General features: G+C 38.6%; 1 protein-coding gene across 1 annotated transcript in view; it reads right to left on the bottom strand.

Moving 5' to 3' along the window:
• Positions 1 to 5,161, bottom strand: part of SLC39A8 (solute carrier family 39 (zinc transporter), member 8) — a 105,064-nt gene extending 99,903 nt beyond the window's left edge. Inside the window, exon 1 of the mRNA XM_006872719.1 lies at positions 4,943 to 5,161. Within this exon, the coding sequence (XP_006872781.1) occupies positions 4,943 to 5,161 (219 nt within the window). The remainder of the gene's footprint in view (positions 1 to 4,942) is intronic.
• Positions 5,162 to 16,470: the final 11,309 nt, after the last annotated feature.

The following is a 16,470-nucleotide window of genomic DNA, read 5'->3' as shown; positions in this document are numbered from 1 at the left end:
CTTTGTTTAGACAATGAGAAAGGAACATCTGTCCAAGTAAAAGGCAACACTGAAACTATTCTTAATTCCAAAAATTAATAACCCAGTCATGGTGTCATGTTGTAGGATAATGCACTAGAATGCAAGGTCAGTTTGACTGCATAGTTGGCAGTCCAAAATCACCAGTCTCTCCTTGGAAACCCCATACAGGTTGCGACACCACTTAACAGCAACAACAATAACTCAGGAGTATTCAGATAGTTGGGGACATCCCTATGTATACTCGTAACTCCCCAAGATAGATCATATCACATCCAGTCATGGGGGTCTCATAAATCATTTGGCTGAAAGGACACACTTCCTTGGCTATTTGAGTATCTCCTTTCCTGCCCTTTACACAAACCTTTAGAGCCCTGCTGTGGTGCTGTAGGATAGGCCCTGGCCTGCAAGTCAGTTTGAACCACAAGGTCGGCAGTTCAAAGCCACCAGCCACTCCTAAGAAACCTTGTACAGGGTTTTTATGGGTTGGCATCAACTCTACAGCACTTAACAACAACACACACTTAGAAACCATCAGAAGCAAAACAACAAACTCAATTATTCTATTATCTCCAGCTTGTCACATTAGTCTCCCTAAGCATCGTTATTCTCAAAATATTGGAAAATACTTTTTTAAAAAAAATGCTTTCCAAAATTACCTAACAAACATCTAGAGAACAGGAGACCAACACTTGAGAGAAGTTAACCTAGTAAATATATAACCATTCAAAACAATGTCATTTGTTGACTGATCTTGTAGACCATTCAACAACTACCTGACCCACACAAGTTTCAAAATCAGAAACTTCAAGCTTCTCATAATAGGCCCATACATTGTTTACTCTACTTTATTGCAGGTGAGGAAATTAAGTTGCCTTCCATAAAGTATGGGAACATGTATGGCCCTAAATTATACTCCAAACTAGATGTATTCAGTGCTAGAGCAAATATGAATGCCTTGGCTAAAGTCCATCAATTACCACCAAGTTAATGGATTCTTCTGGATTGGCATTTCATTAGTCATAATTTAACTGATGATTGTTATTTTCATTAGGACTTTTTAGGACATCAAATACATGTTTGCTAAGACTGATTAAGTGATAAATTTCCTCTGGCTTCCCTTTGTTTCCAAATTAATTACTGGCTTCTTCTTGCCTCTTTCTAATGCTCACAGAACCCATAATAAGGGTAAATGCGAAAACATTAAAAGAAACAAGCTATCAACATATATATAATTTATCTATTAAAGCTTTCTAATCTGCTTATAAATTTAGAATCAAATTGCTAAAATATTTCTTAAAACTAGCCTTCCTAAATAAATTACACATATTTTGCATGGCCTGTCGTAAGGGGTGGTTTGAGGGTCTCTTGCACCTCCAAGGAATGCAAGATAAGGAGATAAGTTAAAACAATGTGTGGCCTACTGATATGTAACTTCCAGTCAAATCCCCAAACTTCCTTCCCAGGTGACCTACGTACTCTTACCCAGAAATACTAGAGTCAGCTCAACTATTTCCCCTACTTGGAAAGAAGAGATAACAATCAATCAGAAAATAGATTTGTTTTATTTTCTTAAATATTAATATAGTATGTGCCCAGTTTTTTCCAACTTGTCTAGAGCTATAGTTCACTAAAGACCATGCATAAAAACTAAACTCGCAGCCAACAAGTCAATTCCAGTTAATACTGAACCTATACAAGGTGTTTGAAACTAGAAATCGAAGGGAACAGACAGCCTCATCTTTCTCCCAGAGTGACTGATGCGTTTGAGCCTCCAACCTTTCAGTTAACATACCAATGCCTAAAAGAAGGGAACCATAAAACCTTTCTTGTCCAAAGAGAAATTGTCTTCTGATATTTTATGACATCACAGAGTTCTACTTCTTCTTGAGTATAAACCTAGAAGTTCCACTGCCGTCCAGCTGATTCTGACTCATAGCAACTCCGTATAGGGTTTTCGAGGCTGTAAATCTTTACTGGAGCAGAAAACAGAGCAGGAGGGTGGAGAGGACCAGCTGATGGTTTTGAACTGCAGAACTTGTGGTTAGATCTTGCATTCTCAGGATGTTTTAGTTGAGGGAAGACATTTGTAACAAAAAGAATACCAAAACTACCTATAGTATTATTAGCAAGGAATTTATCTGATTATAAGGAATTATCTGTAATCCAAAGTCAAATACTTTGTTGTTGTTGTTAAATGCCATTGACGCTCATGTTGTTATTGTTATGTGCCGTGAGTCAGTTCCAACTCATAGCGACCCTGTACAGGGTTTCTGAGGCTGTAAATCTTTACGGGAGCAGAAAGCCTCATCTTTCTCCCGCGGAACAGCTGGTAGTTTCGAACTGCTGACCCTGAGGTTAGGAGCCCGATTCGTAACCACTACGCTACCAGAGCTCCTTATTGAGTCTCATAGCAACGTTGTATTGAGTTTACTAAGAGCAGTGGTGTGTTTGAATTGCCAGCCTTGCAGCGCTTATCCTACAGTAGTACCAAATCAGAATTTCATTGTTTTTGTTAAGTGCCGTCAAATGGGTTTCCATCCATAGGAACCCTGTATAGGGTTTTCAAGGAGTGGCTGGTGACTTTGAACCAATAACCTTGTGGTTCAAACTAGCCTTGAGATCGAGTGGTTATCCTACAATGCCACACCAGGACAAATGACAAAATTTCCACAGGAGAATAAATATGCAGAATCTCTCAAACAGTTTTCTTGGGCCACAAAAACTTTTTTTTTTTTAACACAAACTAACATCTCCCATAAGTGAAGAACAGTTAGAAGAAAAAGTTTTTAGAAAATGGAATTGAAAGATAATGGAGTTTTTCCACAAACTTTTAAAATCACACTTGTATGGGAAACACTGCATTCTGCTATCCATCACCAGTTGTAAAAGCAGTCACTGGGGCAAGGCAAAGAGGAAAACATCAGGACACTAGATTAACTCATTTAATAAGAAAGGAGGTGGGATCATAGAAATTAGTGTGTGGGGTGGGATGTTGAAAGCACACTTTGCCTTCTAAACAATTTTACAAAATGTCAATGCACAAGTGACACTGTTGGATAAGCCCCAGACTGCTAACCACAAGGTCAGCAATTCAAACTCACTAGTAGCATCAGAATATGAAATTTTCTGCTCCCTTAAAGATTTACAGTCTTGGAAACACTTTGCAGGGTCCCTACAAGTTAGAACCAACTCTGGACTTCAAAGTTGGTTTAAGCCACAAAGTCAGCAGTTCAAGCTCACCAGCTGCTCTTATACAGGGTTGCTATGGGTCAGAACTGACTCAATGATACTTAACAACAACAGCAAAATAGACTAGGAATTCTATAATATCATCGATTTTGAAATTTGACTTTTAGGTTAACCAATATCTATGATCTTTATTTATTTGTTCCTTCTGGTTTGGCAATGTAGACTAAGCACTGGACTACTAGCTGCAAGGTCATCAGTTAATAGTGAACCTATATACAGAGTTTTTAAAACCCATCAGCCACTCCTTGGAACAGGTTGCTATGAGCTGAAACAGACTGGATGGGACTTAAAAACAACAACAAGCTGTCCTATAAAGACCCGGGTGGTGCTGTAGGATAAGCACTGGACTGCTACTAACTGCAAGGTTGTTAGTCCAAACCCACCAGCCGCTCAGGAAAAACGTGAGGCTTTTTGCTTCCTTAAGATTCACAGCCTCAGAAACTATGAGATGGAATCCACTCAAAGGTTTTCTGTTTGGTTTTGGTGGGGGGCGTTTGGTACTTGCTGTGGGTACGTACTGTGAAATATATTTTTTATTGCGAATGGATATTAGAATCAAACATTTAACCAGCCTGACTGATGACTGGACACTAAGACTAGTCATTTTATTTACGCTACCAATTGAATGCATTATCTTGATCTCAAGACCTCATTGTCCCCAGCGTAAGGATCCTTTAGTTCTAAATGTTTCATGTAATACAGTCAGGAAAGACAGAAACTCATTATACCTGTTCTTACATAGCAGTTGTTACCCACTGAGCAACAGTTGTTGTGTGCTCCCAAGTCGGTTCCGACCCAAAGCGACCCTTTATAGGTTTTCTGAGGAGCAGCTGGTGAGCTTGAACCACCGACCTTGCAGTTCACAATGACTTTACAGTACAGAGCATTCGCTGAGGGCCTATGATATATTATTCTGCCTTGCTGAATTTGTAGGAAATGTGTAAACCTCTACCTCTTTCTAGAAAGATTTAAGTACGTTATTCATATCTAAAAGATATCACTTGAGTCAACTTTCCATCCTGGAACTTGCACTAACTACTTCATAAATGTTTCTATAAAATCGTAAAACCACAAGCGTCAGATCTCTGCTTTTTAAGCATAAAATTGCAATTTTCCACTGCCAAATACTGCTATCAGATCTTTAATTCTAACAAGACATAAAAGTCTAGTGAAAATCTGGGGTCACCAATCAATTACCACCTCCTACTTAACAAATCAAGGAACTCTGGTAGCTTAGTGGTTAGGAATCGGGCTGCGAACCTCAAGGTCAGTAGTTCGAAACTACCAGCTGTTCCGCAGGAGAAAGATGAGGCTTTCTGCTCCCGTAAAGGTTTACAGCCTCGGAAACCCTGTTACAGGGTCACTATGAGTAGGACTGACTCCATGGCACATAACCACCACCACTTAACAAACCGGAGTCCTGGTGTGGCGCTGTGAGTTAATGCGCCAGACTGCAAAGACTTTCGAACTGCAAAGTCGGTGGTTCAAGCTCACCAGCTGCTCCTTAGAAACCCTATACAAGAGTCGCTATAGGTCGGAATCGACTGGATGGCACTTAACAACAACAACTTGATAAACCTGATGAATTCATATCCTGGCAGTTTCCAAAATAAATATCGTTCATATAAGCACCCAGAGTGAAGAGGGCCGCCCGAGTCCCCTCCTTCCTTACCTGGTTGAAGTGCAGCTTTCCTTGTTGCACAGCGCCTTCACCAGAGGCGGCTCCCAACTGCTCCAACAGACGTTCCAGCTGCGTCGCTGACAGGCTCCGATTCGAGCCAAACACGCTCAGCACATCCTCGCTGAACTCAAGCCCCGGACTCGCAGTCACTTCTCCGAGGCCTGCAGCCGCCAGCAGAAGAAGCCCTGCCACCGCCTGGCCTGGGGCCATCCCGGCCAGGACAACCCCCTCGAGGGTCCGCGATCTGCTGTGCACAGAAGGACAAGCTGGGCACACCCGCGAGGGTGCCCAAGGGCGCGCGGGTCAGGCGGCTCCGCCGGCCGGAGTTAGTAGTGGTAGTTGGTGCTGGTAGTCCTCGACAGCCTTCGTAAGAGAAGCAGCCCGCAACCTGAGGAGCATTGAAGACGCTGCCAAGCTGAGAGGGGTATCGATAAGCAGAGCGGCCCCCCGGGCCTCCTGGAAAGCCTAAGATAAAAGGGGACAAAGAAGGACAGAGATAAATGTCACCCGGCCACCCTCCGTCCGGACCAGGGAGCACGGAGTGGCCGGAGCCCTCGAACGCCAAGCCTGGCATGGGGCCAGCTGCCCCGCAGCCGGGTTTGCAAACGCCCCAGGATTTGCTTAAACTGGGTGACACACGCTCCTCCGGGATATAAAGCTACAAACCACGCTACTTCTTACAAAGAACTTAAACCAATACCAGCTGCTGAATCCCACCTCCTCTTCCTGTCTTTCTGCTTAAGTCCCTTCGCAACACACTGAAAAGGGAAGGGTTAAGATAGGAAGTCCCAAGGAGCTGCAGAAAAGGGTCCCTTTGGAGTCCCCGAATTTGAACGTCGAAACGGGATCCTCCCTCTCCCCAGAGCCTTTGGGAAACTGGTAGGAAGGTCTCACCAGCCTCTCACCTTGCCTCTTTGTCTCTGAGTCTTTCTCTATTTGTATCTACGTGAGACTGACAGTGACTCTCTCTCTCCCTCTCCTCACTTTATCTCTGGCCAGTCCGCTGTGAAACTCTGGGATCAGTCCTTGCGCCCTTTACAGATAAGAGGAGGACCCTGACCCCGCCTCTGTGGCACGTGGTGACACACTCCCTCAGCCTGAACTCCCACAAGTGTCCACCCTGGGGCGCAGAGCACCAGTACCTTGCAGCTGGCCTTTTCTCTCAGGCTCAGCCCATGCACTCTTCTCACCCTCTTCCCAGGATACCTGGATGTGAACTCCGTGTCAGGGTGCCCAGACTTTTCTTGCTTCTGGGTGGTCCATCTCTTCGTTTCTGTGAAAATCAACTTCCTGGTATGAAGTCTGGGATCATTTTCATTGTCTAAGAGACTAACAGAAATTACTTTTTGTCTAACTTCTTAAAATCAAAGGAGAAAGAGGAAATCAAATCTATAGTGTGGTTAAGGGACTAGCTGAGCCAGAACAGTCGAAGACGGCCCTTCCGGACGCCACCGCACAGGAAATCCGCAGATTAGAATGAATGTTTGTGTGTTCAGATGAGAGTTCAAGAAAAGCTCATTTAGGTGTGAAGTCAACAAGTTTGTGTAAAGCATTGTTTGAAGGCAAAGGTCGTGTCTGCTGGCCAGGATTGTCCAGAAATAAAGTGAAACCATGATTCACTGTTACGTGGCTAAGGATGATAATAACAAGATTTCAAAGTGTTATTCCTACCTTGAAGAAATCCTAGTGGCACAGTGGTTAAACGCTAAGCTGTTAATGGAAAGGAACCTGCTAGCCACTTCACAGAAGAAAGCTGAACAGCCTATTCCTATCAAGGTAAAGATTAAAGCTTTGGAAATATTATGGTTAGTTCCACTTTGTCCTATAGTCAGTGTAGCTGTCACAGGAGGATTTGGTATGCTTGTCTTTCACTGGAGGAATGTACACCTAATAAAGAAAACTCTTGCTAAAACAGATAGTCTAGACCAGAAAAAGAAAATGAGGAAGGGAAAAGAATCTCATTTCTTAAGAGAATGTTAACAACACATTATGGAAGAAAACGACAGAAAAAAATACAGGAGGATGAATATCCAGGCGGACACAACTGAAGGACCATCATGTGAAGAGGATTCAACTATACTCTAAGTCCAGAGAACAGAAGACAGCAGTAACAGGGCAAAGTCACCAACAAGCAGGAATCTTCAGAATATAAGAAATAGCTGCTTTGAGAGGTAGTGTGTTTCCCATAATTGAAAGTGATTCAAACCAATTAGTTCCTGGGTGACCACCTACATGAAATGTGGTAGAATGTTTTCTGCAGTTGGAGGGAGGTGAACTAAGTGATCTGAATGATGTGTCCATTCCAGTAAGTCTGCATTGGTTAATGTGCAGAATTACTTTGATGCTCAAAAGGCAAATGTCTCATCCAAGGGCCAGAAGTTAAGGCCAAGTCACAGCTGAACTCTTAAATTATTCAGTTGGTGGGACTCTCCCAGCCTTTGATTGGATTTTTAAATGTGGTTTATTGCTACTCTTCCCTTTGACTTCAGGATGATTTCTTGGGATTACTGAATGTTCATCTACATCCAGCAATTTGTTCATTTCTAACTTGAACTGCAATTAAACTAATGTATAGAATGTTGAATTTTTCATAAATATAGATGGGTTTTAATTAATAAAAAATAATTGTGGATTTCTTGAAAGCTTAATGTATTTATCAGCCATTCTTGTTTACATACGTCTTGTGGGTTGTGAATCCACCAACCCACAAGATAATAACGAGTAAAGTAAATCTTAATCCACCTTTTGGCAACTTTCTCAGGTATAAATAATATAAGCATGTAATTAAGAGAGAATTCTGGAAAATACAAGTTACTAATGATTGATAAAATAAATTTCTAGATTTTCCCCTCTAATGAACTATTATCACCAATTACTACTCCAATAATGCTTTCTTGTTGCTGTCGTTAAGTGCCATTAAGTCATTTCTGACTCATAGCAACCCTTTCCAAAGAGTGGCTGGTGAGTTTGAACTGCTGACCTTACAGTTCAAGCCTACTTTTCAGTTGAGTACAGCACCACACTAGGGACCCAAAATATTACTTCTATCAGTAATATCACTACTAAAGAAAAAATATTTTCAATTTTAAATATAAGGATTTTTCTAGGAAATTTACGTTACAGATAAAATAATTTAAAAATAATAACAAGAAAGGTAGTATGCCACACACTGGCCAAAAAGTGTTCTTTTAATTTCTGACTTGGTCACCTGGAAGCTGAGAAAGCACTTTGACCTAACCAGGATTCATGTTCCTCATCTATAGAACAAGAGAACTGAAATAGAAAAACTTATACATCCCAGCCTTTTTATTTCTGTCTCATTTAGATGTCATCTATCAGAACAAAGCAGGAAACAAGGAGAAGAGAAACAGGAGTTCGATTCTCCAATTGATATTACAGTTAACTTCAAATCTTACTTTTCCTAATAGCTCCAAGTTTTGTTTTTTCACTTCAAATTTTTGTTACTATTGAAAACTAAGAGCAAATTTGACTCTTTTAAACTTTTTCATGCATATATTTCCTTGTGGACAGACTAATGAGGAAAGAATAAGTCCTTTCTCTTTTCCCCTTTCCTTCATTTCCTTTTCATTCCAGTCCTAAAGTTGTTAGTTGCAGTAAGTGACTGCAGAAAAGGGAGCCACAGTGACCTAGAAAGGTGTTAGAACATGATCACAAGGGGAGGAGGGCATCCAACTAGTAGGGCAATCTAGTATTGGCAATTAGAATCCAAGCAAGGTAAAGAAGGTGTCTAGATTTGGGGAGGTGACTTGGAAATTCAGATGGTGCACCCCTAATAGAATAAGAGTATCAGAGCCCAGCATGGGGTATCAGAGCTCATGCTAAGAGAGGATAGCATCTATACAAATGTTGGCCTGACATTGAGTGTTAGGATCAGAGCAAAGAGTAGATAGCACCCATGAGTGGAGAGGGGGAAGGGGAGAGGGATTCAGCCCAGCATGAGTGTCAGAGCCCAAGTAGGTAAGGAAGGTATCTATGGTTAAAGGTGCTCCTACTCAAAATGTGTGGCACTATAAGGTAAATACTGGACTGCTAACTGCAAGATCGGTGTCTAAAACACACCAGTCATTTCTCAGAAACCTTATATAGGATCGCTGTAACTTAGACCTTTCTTGACAGGACTTAACAATAACAACAGAACATCAGAGACAGACAAAGGTGAGGAAGGTGACCCTGCAGAGGGATGGTCTAGGGTCTAGCATGAGTCTGTGGTTGGCATGGAGTATCATAACCCAAGAAATTTAAGGAGAGAATCATTCGGTAAGGGGATGGCAGCAGAAATTGAAAGATTAGTGTTATGATTAATTATATATGTCCTCTGGGCTAGGCTACAATTTTCAGTGGTTTGGTAGACACTGAACAGGTTGCTGTTCCATAATGTAATGTAATAATATAATCAATCTCAATGATAGATCAACCAATCAGTTGAAAGGGAAGTTTTCTTGTGAGGTGTAGTCCTGGCAAAATTTACTTTCTTTCAACCCTGCATTCTTCTCATTACCTGACCTATGCATCTTGGGACATCAGTTTTGACTTGACCTAAAGATTTTTGAATTTGCCAGCCACCACAATTCTGTGAACCAGTAGAGGTTTCCAGCTTGCCACCAACTGAGTACAGATTTCAGATTTGTCAGACCCCATGTCATAGTTATCTAGTGCTGCTATAACAGAAATACCACAAATGGATGGCTTTTTTAATTAATCTATTTTATTTTATTTTTGCATTTTTTCTTTCACTGTGTAGGATGCCAGAAGTCTGAATTTACAGTCCCAGCTCTAGACAAAGGTCCTTGTCTCCTTCCAGCATCAATAAGCCCAGCATTTCTTGGAGATCAAAATGTGCCTTGCATCAATCCTTGGATCTAGGAGCTTCAAAGTACATAGACCCTAGCTCTACTTCCAGTAGGACCCTCCTTTTCTGTTCACTTCTCTGTCCTTTTAGTTCTTATAAGATAAAAGGTGTTACAGATCACACTTCCAGAAAACTCCCTTACATGTGATTAATGCTGTGATGGGATTAACAATATTGCAGCACAATCTTAATCTTTTTATTGGTTTATTACATCAGATCGCATCATAGGGGATCATAACTTAACGGCCACATTATATCATTATATAACTGCCAAGCAACTGAGAATTATGGCCCAGCCAAGCTGACAAATCTTTTGGGGGGAATACAATTCAATCCATGACACTTCACCATTGCCACCTCCCACAATTTCATTGGCCATGTTCTTGGTATGTACATACGTATAGTTGTCTCACTGGTGTTGTCCATCTAAAAAACATAAACTAATACAATTAGCCATACACTGGAAGATTAATTAAATAAGCAAATATATTAAAGATAATGAAAGCTAGTTTTCTCAATATAGGAGGAAGTTGCAAGGCCATGCTCCTTGCAATTGCCCTAATGCATGAAAAAGTTGGCTAATGGAAAAGGCTAATAATGCATTAGGTAAATCTGCTGCACAAGACCTCTTAAAGTGTTTAAGAGTAAAGATGTCAGTTTGAAGACTAAGGTGTGCCTGACCCAAGTCATGTTATTTTCAGTAGGCTCATATACATGTGAATGTTTGACAATGAATAAAGAAGATTGTAGAATTGATGCATTTGAGTTATAGTGTTGGAGAAGAATATTAAAATTACCATAGACTGCCAGAAGAACAAACAAATCTGTGTTAGACGAAGTACAGCCAGAATGCTCCTTAGAAGCTAGGATGGTGAGATTTTGTCTCTCATACTTTGGACATGTTATCCAGAGGGAGCAACCAGTTCTGGAGAAGGACATCATGCTTGGTAAAGTGAAGGGTTAGCGAAAAATAGGAAGATCCCCAATAAGATGGATTGGCACAGTACCTCAGGACCAGGCAGTATTTTGTTCTGTTCATAGGGTTGCTATGAGTCATAACCAACTCAGCTGCATCTAATAACAACAACAACAATGGGAAAGGATGACAGAAGAACTGATGTTTCAAACTGGGGTGTGGAATTTTGCATATACCATGAGCTACCAAAAGAATGTGAAAATCAATCTCAAAAGAAATACAATTAATATGCTATTAAGAAGCAAGGATAGTGAGACTTTTGAAACATAATGAGGAAGAATCAATTTCTAGAAAAATAAATGTGTGTCTTGTAAATAAAAGACCAACCAACAAAATGAAGAAAACCCACAATGACGTAGATTGACACAATAGCCAAAACACTGGACTCAAATATACCAAGGATCATGATAATGGTGCAGGACCAGGCAATGTTTCATTCTGTTACACATAGGGTTGTCGTATGTTGAAGTCAACTTTAAAGCAACTAACAACAAAGAATAAACCCTATGATGTTGAAATGGAGTTATAAATATCAATGTAAACTCATCATTTCAGGATAGATAAGTAAGTAGTAGATGGATGGAAAGATGATAGATAGATAGATAGATAGATAGATAGATAGATAGATAGACATACACACATACATAGATTAGATAGCTCTGTCCACAATGCCACCCAATAAGAACACCTAGAGCCTGAATCTTGGCTTCTAAATACCATTCTCTGTTAAATGGAACCAGGACTCCTTAAAGAAAGGTTGATTCCAGGACTGTGCTAGGCAAAGCAAAAGATGAACCTGGAATATTTTGTTGTGCCAGAAAGCAAGGAAGTGTTCCAAGAATGTGGAAAAGACATTTTAATATGTTTGGGGGTAATGGAGAATCAGGTCAGCAACTTACTTCCAAATGGTTCAGGAGAGGAATCAATTTTATACTCTGTGCTTGCTACTTTTCTATAAATTGCAATTGCTTCAAATTTTTAAAAACATTGGCTACTAATATGGAAAGAAAAAAGAAAGTTCCTGCAGCAAATTACACAAAAATTGGTACAAAAATTTTGCTCAAATATCAAACTGATAATTTTTAGTAAAAATTAATTTATTCTACTGATATGTCTAAGAATGCAAGAGTGAAAACATAAATTGTATTCTAACCCTTATAAAGTTTGTAGTTACAGATAAGAGAGAAGCGAGGGGGTTGAAATGCAAAGATTTTAAAGGTAGCATTGGAGAGTGATAAGCACCTATTTCTACAGGAGATATTGAGCAAATAATTCACAAAGCAGGTAACACTTTAGCTTCAAGCATTAGTAGAACTTTGACAGAACGACATAAAGCTGAACACCAGAACAACAAGAGATGCCATGCAGCTAGAGTCTGGAATAGAAAGACAAAATCAAGTAGAATCAGGAAGATTCTCAAAGTTCCAAAAGCGTCTCCAAACCACTGCAGTAAATGTCCTCAGTTTTTAAAATCTCCTTTTTCCTATTTTATAAGTATAAAATAATAATCATCCATTATTATTATAAGTATGTTACACTTAAGTTCCTCAAATAAAAGAATACTAAGAAAACTTTCTGATTTAAGAAATAAGATAATGACTCTCTCTGATCATATATGCCTATTTAGTCAGAAACACTAGCGGCAGTATAAATAAGAATTAGATTCCTGCAAGCCTTTTTGAACTCAATTTTTTATCTACAAATTGGGGATTAAATTAATATCTACATCATTGAGTCACTGTGAAAATTAGATATTTTTTATTTTTATTAGATATTTATTAATCTTTTTTCTCTAAAGATGTTACGTGTCTTTGAGTCAGCTCTAACTCACAGTGACCCTTTACACAACAGAATACTGCCCAATCTTGAGCCATCCTCACAATTGTTAATGTGTGAAAGTCCTTTATAACCTGTAAAAGAACATGTGGTATTATTATAAACTAAGGTGGTAGGATAATGTGATCTATGTAATAGGCCCAGCAAACTAACATTGGAAAAGGTACAAGAACAACCAAGAATACATTGGATAAAAGACGACTTTATAGCTAAGAAAATTCTTGTGTGTTTTGGTTTTTTTTTTTTTTTTTTTCTGTGAAATTAAAGTATTAAACATAAAACGGGAAGGAACCATAAATATTACTTTGTCTAATCTAGTCATTTTGAGGGTAAAGAAAATAAATTTCAACAGAGTTTGTTGATATAGTAACTAACATATTTAGGCTGCAATACAGATCCAAACTTATCTCTTTCTATTTAACAGCCAAAATAAACACTAATGTTTCATGAATTTGATTTGATGTATGACTTTGTTGAAATCATATTAATCTTTTTTCTTTAAAGTTCTTATTTCTCCATTTTCTTTAATTATTTTTCTAATGTGTCCCTTTGCTACCATTAACTTGCCTAGCACTACTCTACCCTGACATCTTTGCTTTTTAATTCCATAAAATTTTTTAGGATAATCTTTGATTTGGGGGAAATGTATATGTACTAACACAAGAATATCATAAATTTATTGATGAAAAATAAGAGGTAGAATATATTGTAAAATAATATAAACAACTATTTTTTTGTGTGTGTATGTGTGTGTGAACTTACTTTAACAAAGTTCTGGAAGGGAAAAAATATCCCTGTGTAATATACATAAATGAATATGCATACAAGGTTGACAGTTCAGCCTGAGGTACTGCAAAAGAAAGACTTGGTTATTTACTCACAAAAGGTCACAGTTACTGAAAATCCTTTATAGTGCACTTCTAAACACAAGGGGTTGCCATGAGTTGGGTTCAACAACTGGTTTGATTTTGACAAAAAAAAAAAAAATATATATATATATATATATATATGCAAAGTTCTTTACAATGTTTGTCTCATAAGGAGAAGAAATAGGGAGCAGAAAAGTAAAAGGGAGAAAATGACAGCTTTCCCTGGAAAAAAGAATAAGGACTGATTGCCTTCTGTATTTAATTCTCTATTATTTGGATTTTTCCAAAGGCATATCTTTGATAATTAAAAGAATAAAACATTATCAAATGTAGATGGTGATAGAAGCCTAAGTGGCCTCTGACATGGGAACATGATTTCTACATGCCCACAGAGAAGAATTCTGAGAAGCCAATTTGAAACTGTGTGACTGACTTTCTTCTTCATCATAAAAGGCTAACAAAAACAATATGTTGTTGATGTTACGTGTCTTTGAGTCAGCTCTAACTCACAGTGACCCTTTACACAACAGAATACTGCCCAATCTTGAGCCATACTCACAATTGTTAATGATTGAGCCCATTGTTGAAACTACTGTGTCAATCTGTCTTGTTGAGGGTTTTCTACTTCTCACTAACCATCCACTTTGCCAAGCATATGTTCATTTCCGGAGATTACTCCCTCCTCAAAGCATTTTCAAAGTACTAGAGATAAAGTCTTACCACCCTTGCTTCTAAGGGGCAGTCTGACTACTTCTTCCTAGACAGATTTGTTTGTTTTTCTGGAAATCCATGGTACTTTCTATATTCTTCATCAACATCATAATTTAAATATATCAATTCTTTTCTGGTCTTTGTTATTCATTGTTCAGCTTTAACATGTATATAAGGCAATTTCACACATATATTGAAAATACCATGGCTTAGGTCAAGCATGCCTTAGTTCTCAAAGCAAGTTCTAACAACATCTTGCTTGTTAGCATTTTCAAGAGGTCTTTGGCAGCAGATTTGCCCAATGCAGTATGTCATTTGATTTCTTGACTGCTGCTTCCAAGAGCATTGATCGTGGATCAACGAAAAATGAAATCCTTGACAACTTCAATCCTTTATCTGTTTATCATGATGTTACATACTGCTATTTCTCCAATTGTGAGGATTTTTTATTTCATTAAATTAAATTGTAATCCATACTAAACGCTGCATTATTTTATCTTCATCTGCAAGTGCTTCAAGTTCTCTTCACTTTCAACAAGTAAGGTTGTTAATGAGCCTTCCTAAAATCCTAATGCCATGCTCTTCATATATTCCAGTTTCTCAGATTATTTGTTCAACATACAGATTGAATAAGTATGGTGAAAGAATGCAATTCTGACGTGCCTTTCCTGATTTTAAACCATGCAGTATCCTCTTGTTCTGTCTGAATAACTGCCTCTTATTCTAGATACAATTAAGTGTTCTGTAATTCCCATTCTTCACAATGTTATTGATCATTTGTTATGATCCATACAGTAGAATGCTTTTGCATAGTTAATATAACACAGCTAGACATCCTTCTGGTATTCTGTGCTTTCAGCCAAGATACATCTGACGTCAGCAATGATATCCCTCAATCAACATCCTTTCCTGAATCCAATTAGAAATTCTGGAAACTCCCTGTTGATGTACTGTTGCAACCATATCTTCAGGTACATTTTACTTATGTATAATTTTAATGCTATTATTCAATAGTTTCCCCATTCTATTGGGTCACCTTTCTTTGGAATGAGCACAGATCTGGATCTAGTCCAGTCAGTTGGCCAGGTAACTGTCTTCTAAATTTCTCATGAGTGCTTCCAGTGCTGTATCAGTTTGTTGAAATATTTCATCTGATATTCTATCAATTCCTGAAACCTTGTTTTCCAGCAATGCCTTCAGTGCAGCTTGCACATCTTCCTCCAATGCCATTGGTTTTTCATCACACACTACCTCATGAAATGTTTGAAAACCACCAGTTCTTTTTGGTTAAAAACATTGTGTATTCCCTCCATCTTCTTTTGATGCACCCTGAATAATTAATATTTTGTCCATGTTGTTGTTAGGAGCCATGAAATCCATCCCAAATAGCAACTTTATGCACAACAGAACGAAACACTACCCAGTCATTCATGGGCCAGCCTCACAATCATTGTTAAGCCTGACCCCACCACTGCTGCCACTGTGCCAATCCATCTCTTTTTTCCTCTTCCCTCTACTTAACTAACATGATATCCTTATCCAGTGACTAGACCCTCCTAACAATATGTCTGAAGTATGAGAGACAAAGTCTGGCCATCCTAGTTTCTAAGGCACACTCTGGCTTTATTTCTTCCAACACAGATCTGCTTGCTCTTTTGACAGTCCATGGTACTTTCAATATTCTTCTCCAACACTCAAATGCATCAGTTCTTCTGCAGTCTTCCTTATTCAGAGTTCAACTTTTGCATGCATATGAGGTTATTGAAATTTACCATGGCTTGGGTCAGGTGCACCTTAGTCCTCAAAATTCTATTTTGTCCATATAATTCTTCAATATTTCAAATTAAGGCTTGAATTTTTTCTTCAGTTATTTTAGCTCGAGAAATGTTAAGTGTGTTCTTTCCTTTAGGTTTTCTAACTTCAGGTTTTTGCACATTTCAATATAAAATTTTGCTTTGTCTTCTTGAGATGCCCTTTAAAATTTCTAGTTCAGGTCTTTTCTTACATTTGCTGTACCTACTCTACATTTGAGAACAAATTTCAGAGTCTGTTACAACATCCACATTGGTCTTTTCTTTCCTTTTTTATATATGTACTTGCCTTCTTTATATTTTTTTTATTATTTGAATTTTTCAAAATGTGTGTCTTGCTTTTATAATTAAAGGAATAAAAATTATCCAAAGGTAGTTAGCGGTAGAAGTCTGGGTGTCCTGTAAAATGGGAACATGAGGAGTTGAGAATCTGCTAATGTGTCTGT

This window comes from Chrysochloris asiatica, unplaced genomic scaffold (genome assembly GCF_000296735.1).
Source record: "Chrysochloris asiatica unplaced genomic scaffold, ChrAsi1.0 scaffold00211, whole genome shotgun sequence".
Lineage (NCBI taxonomy): Eukaryota > Metazoa > Chordata > Mammalia > Afrosoricida > Chrysochloridae > Chrysochloris > Chrysochloris asiatica.
The sequence above is the reverse complement of the archived record's forward strand: the minus strand, read 5'-3'. Positions and strand labels throughout refer to the sequence as shown.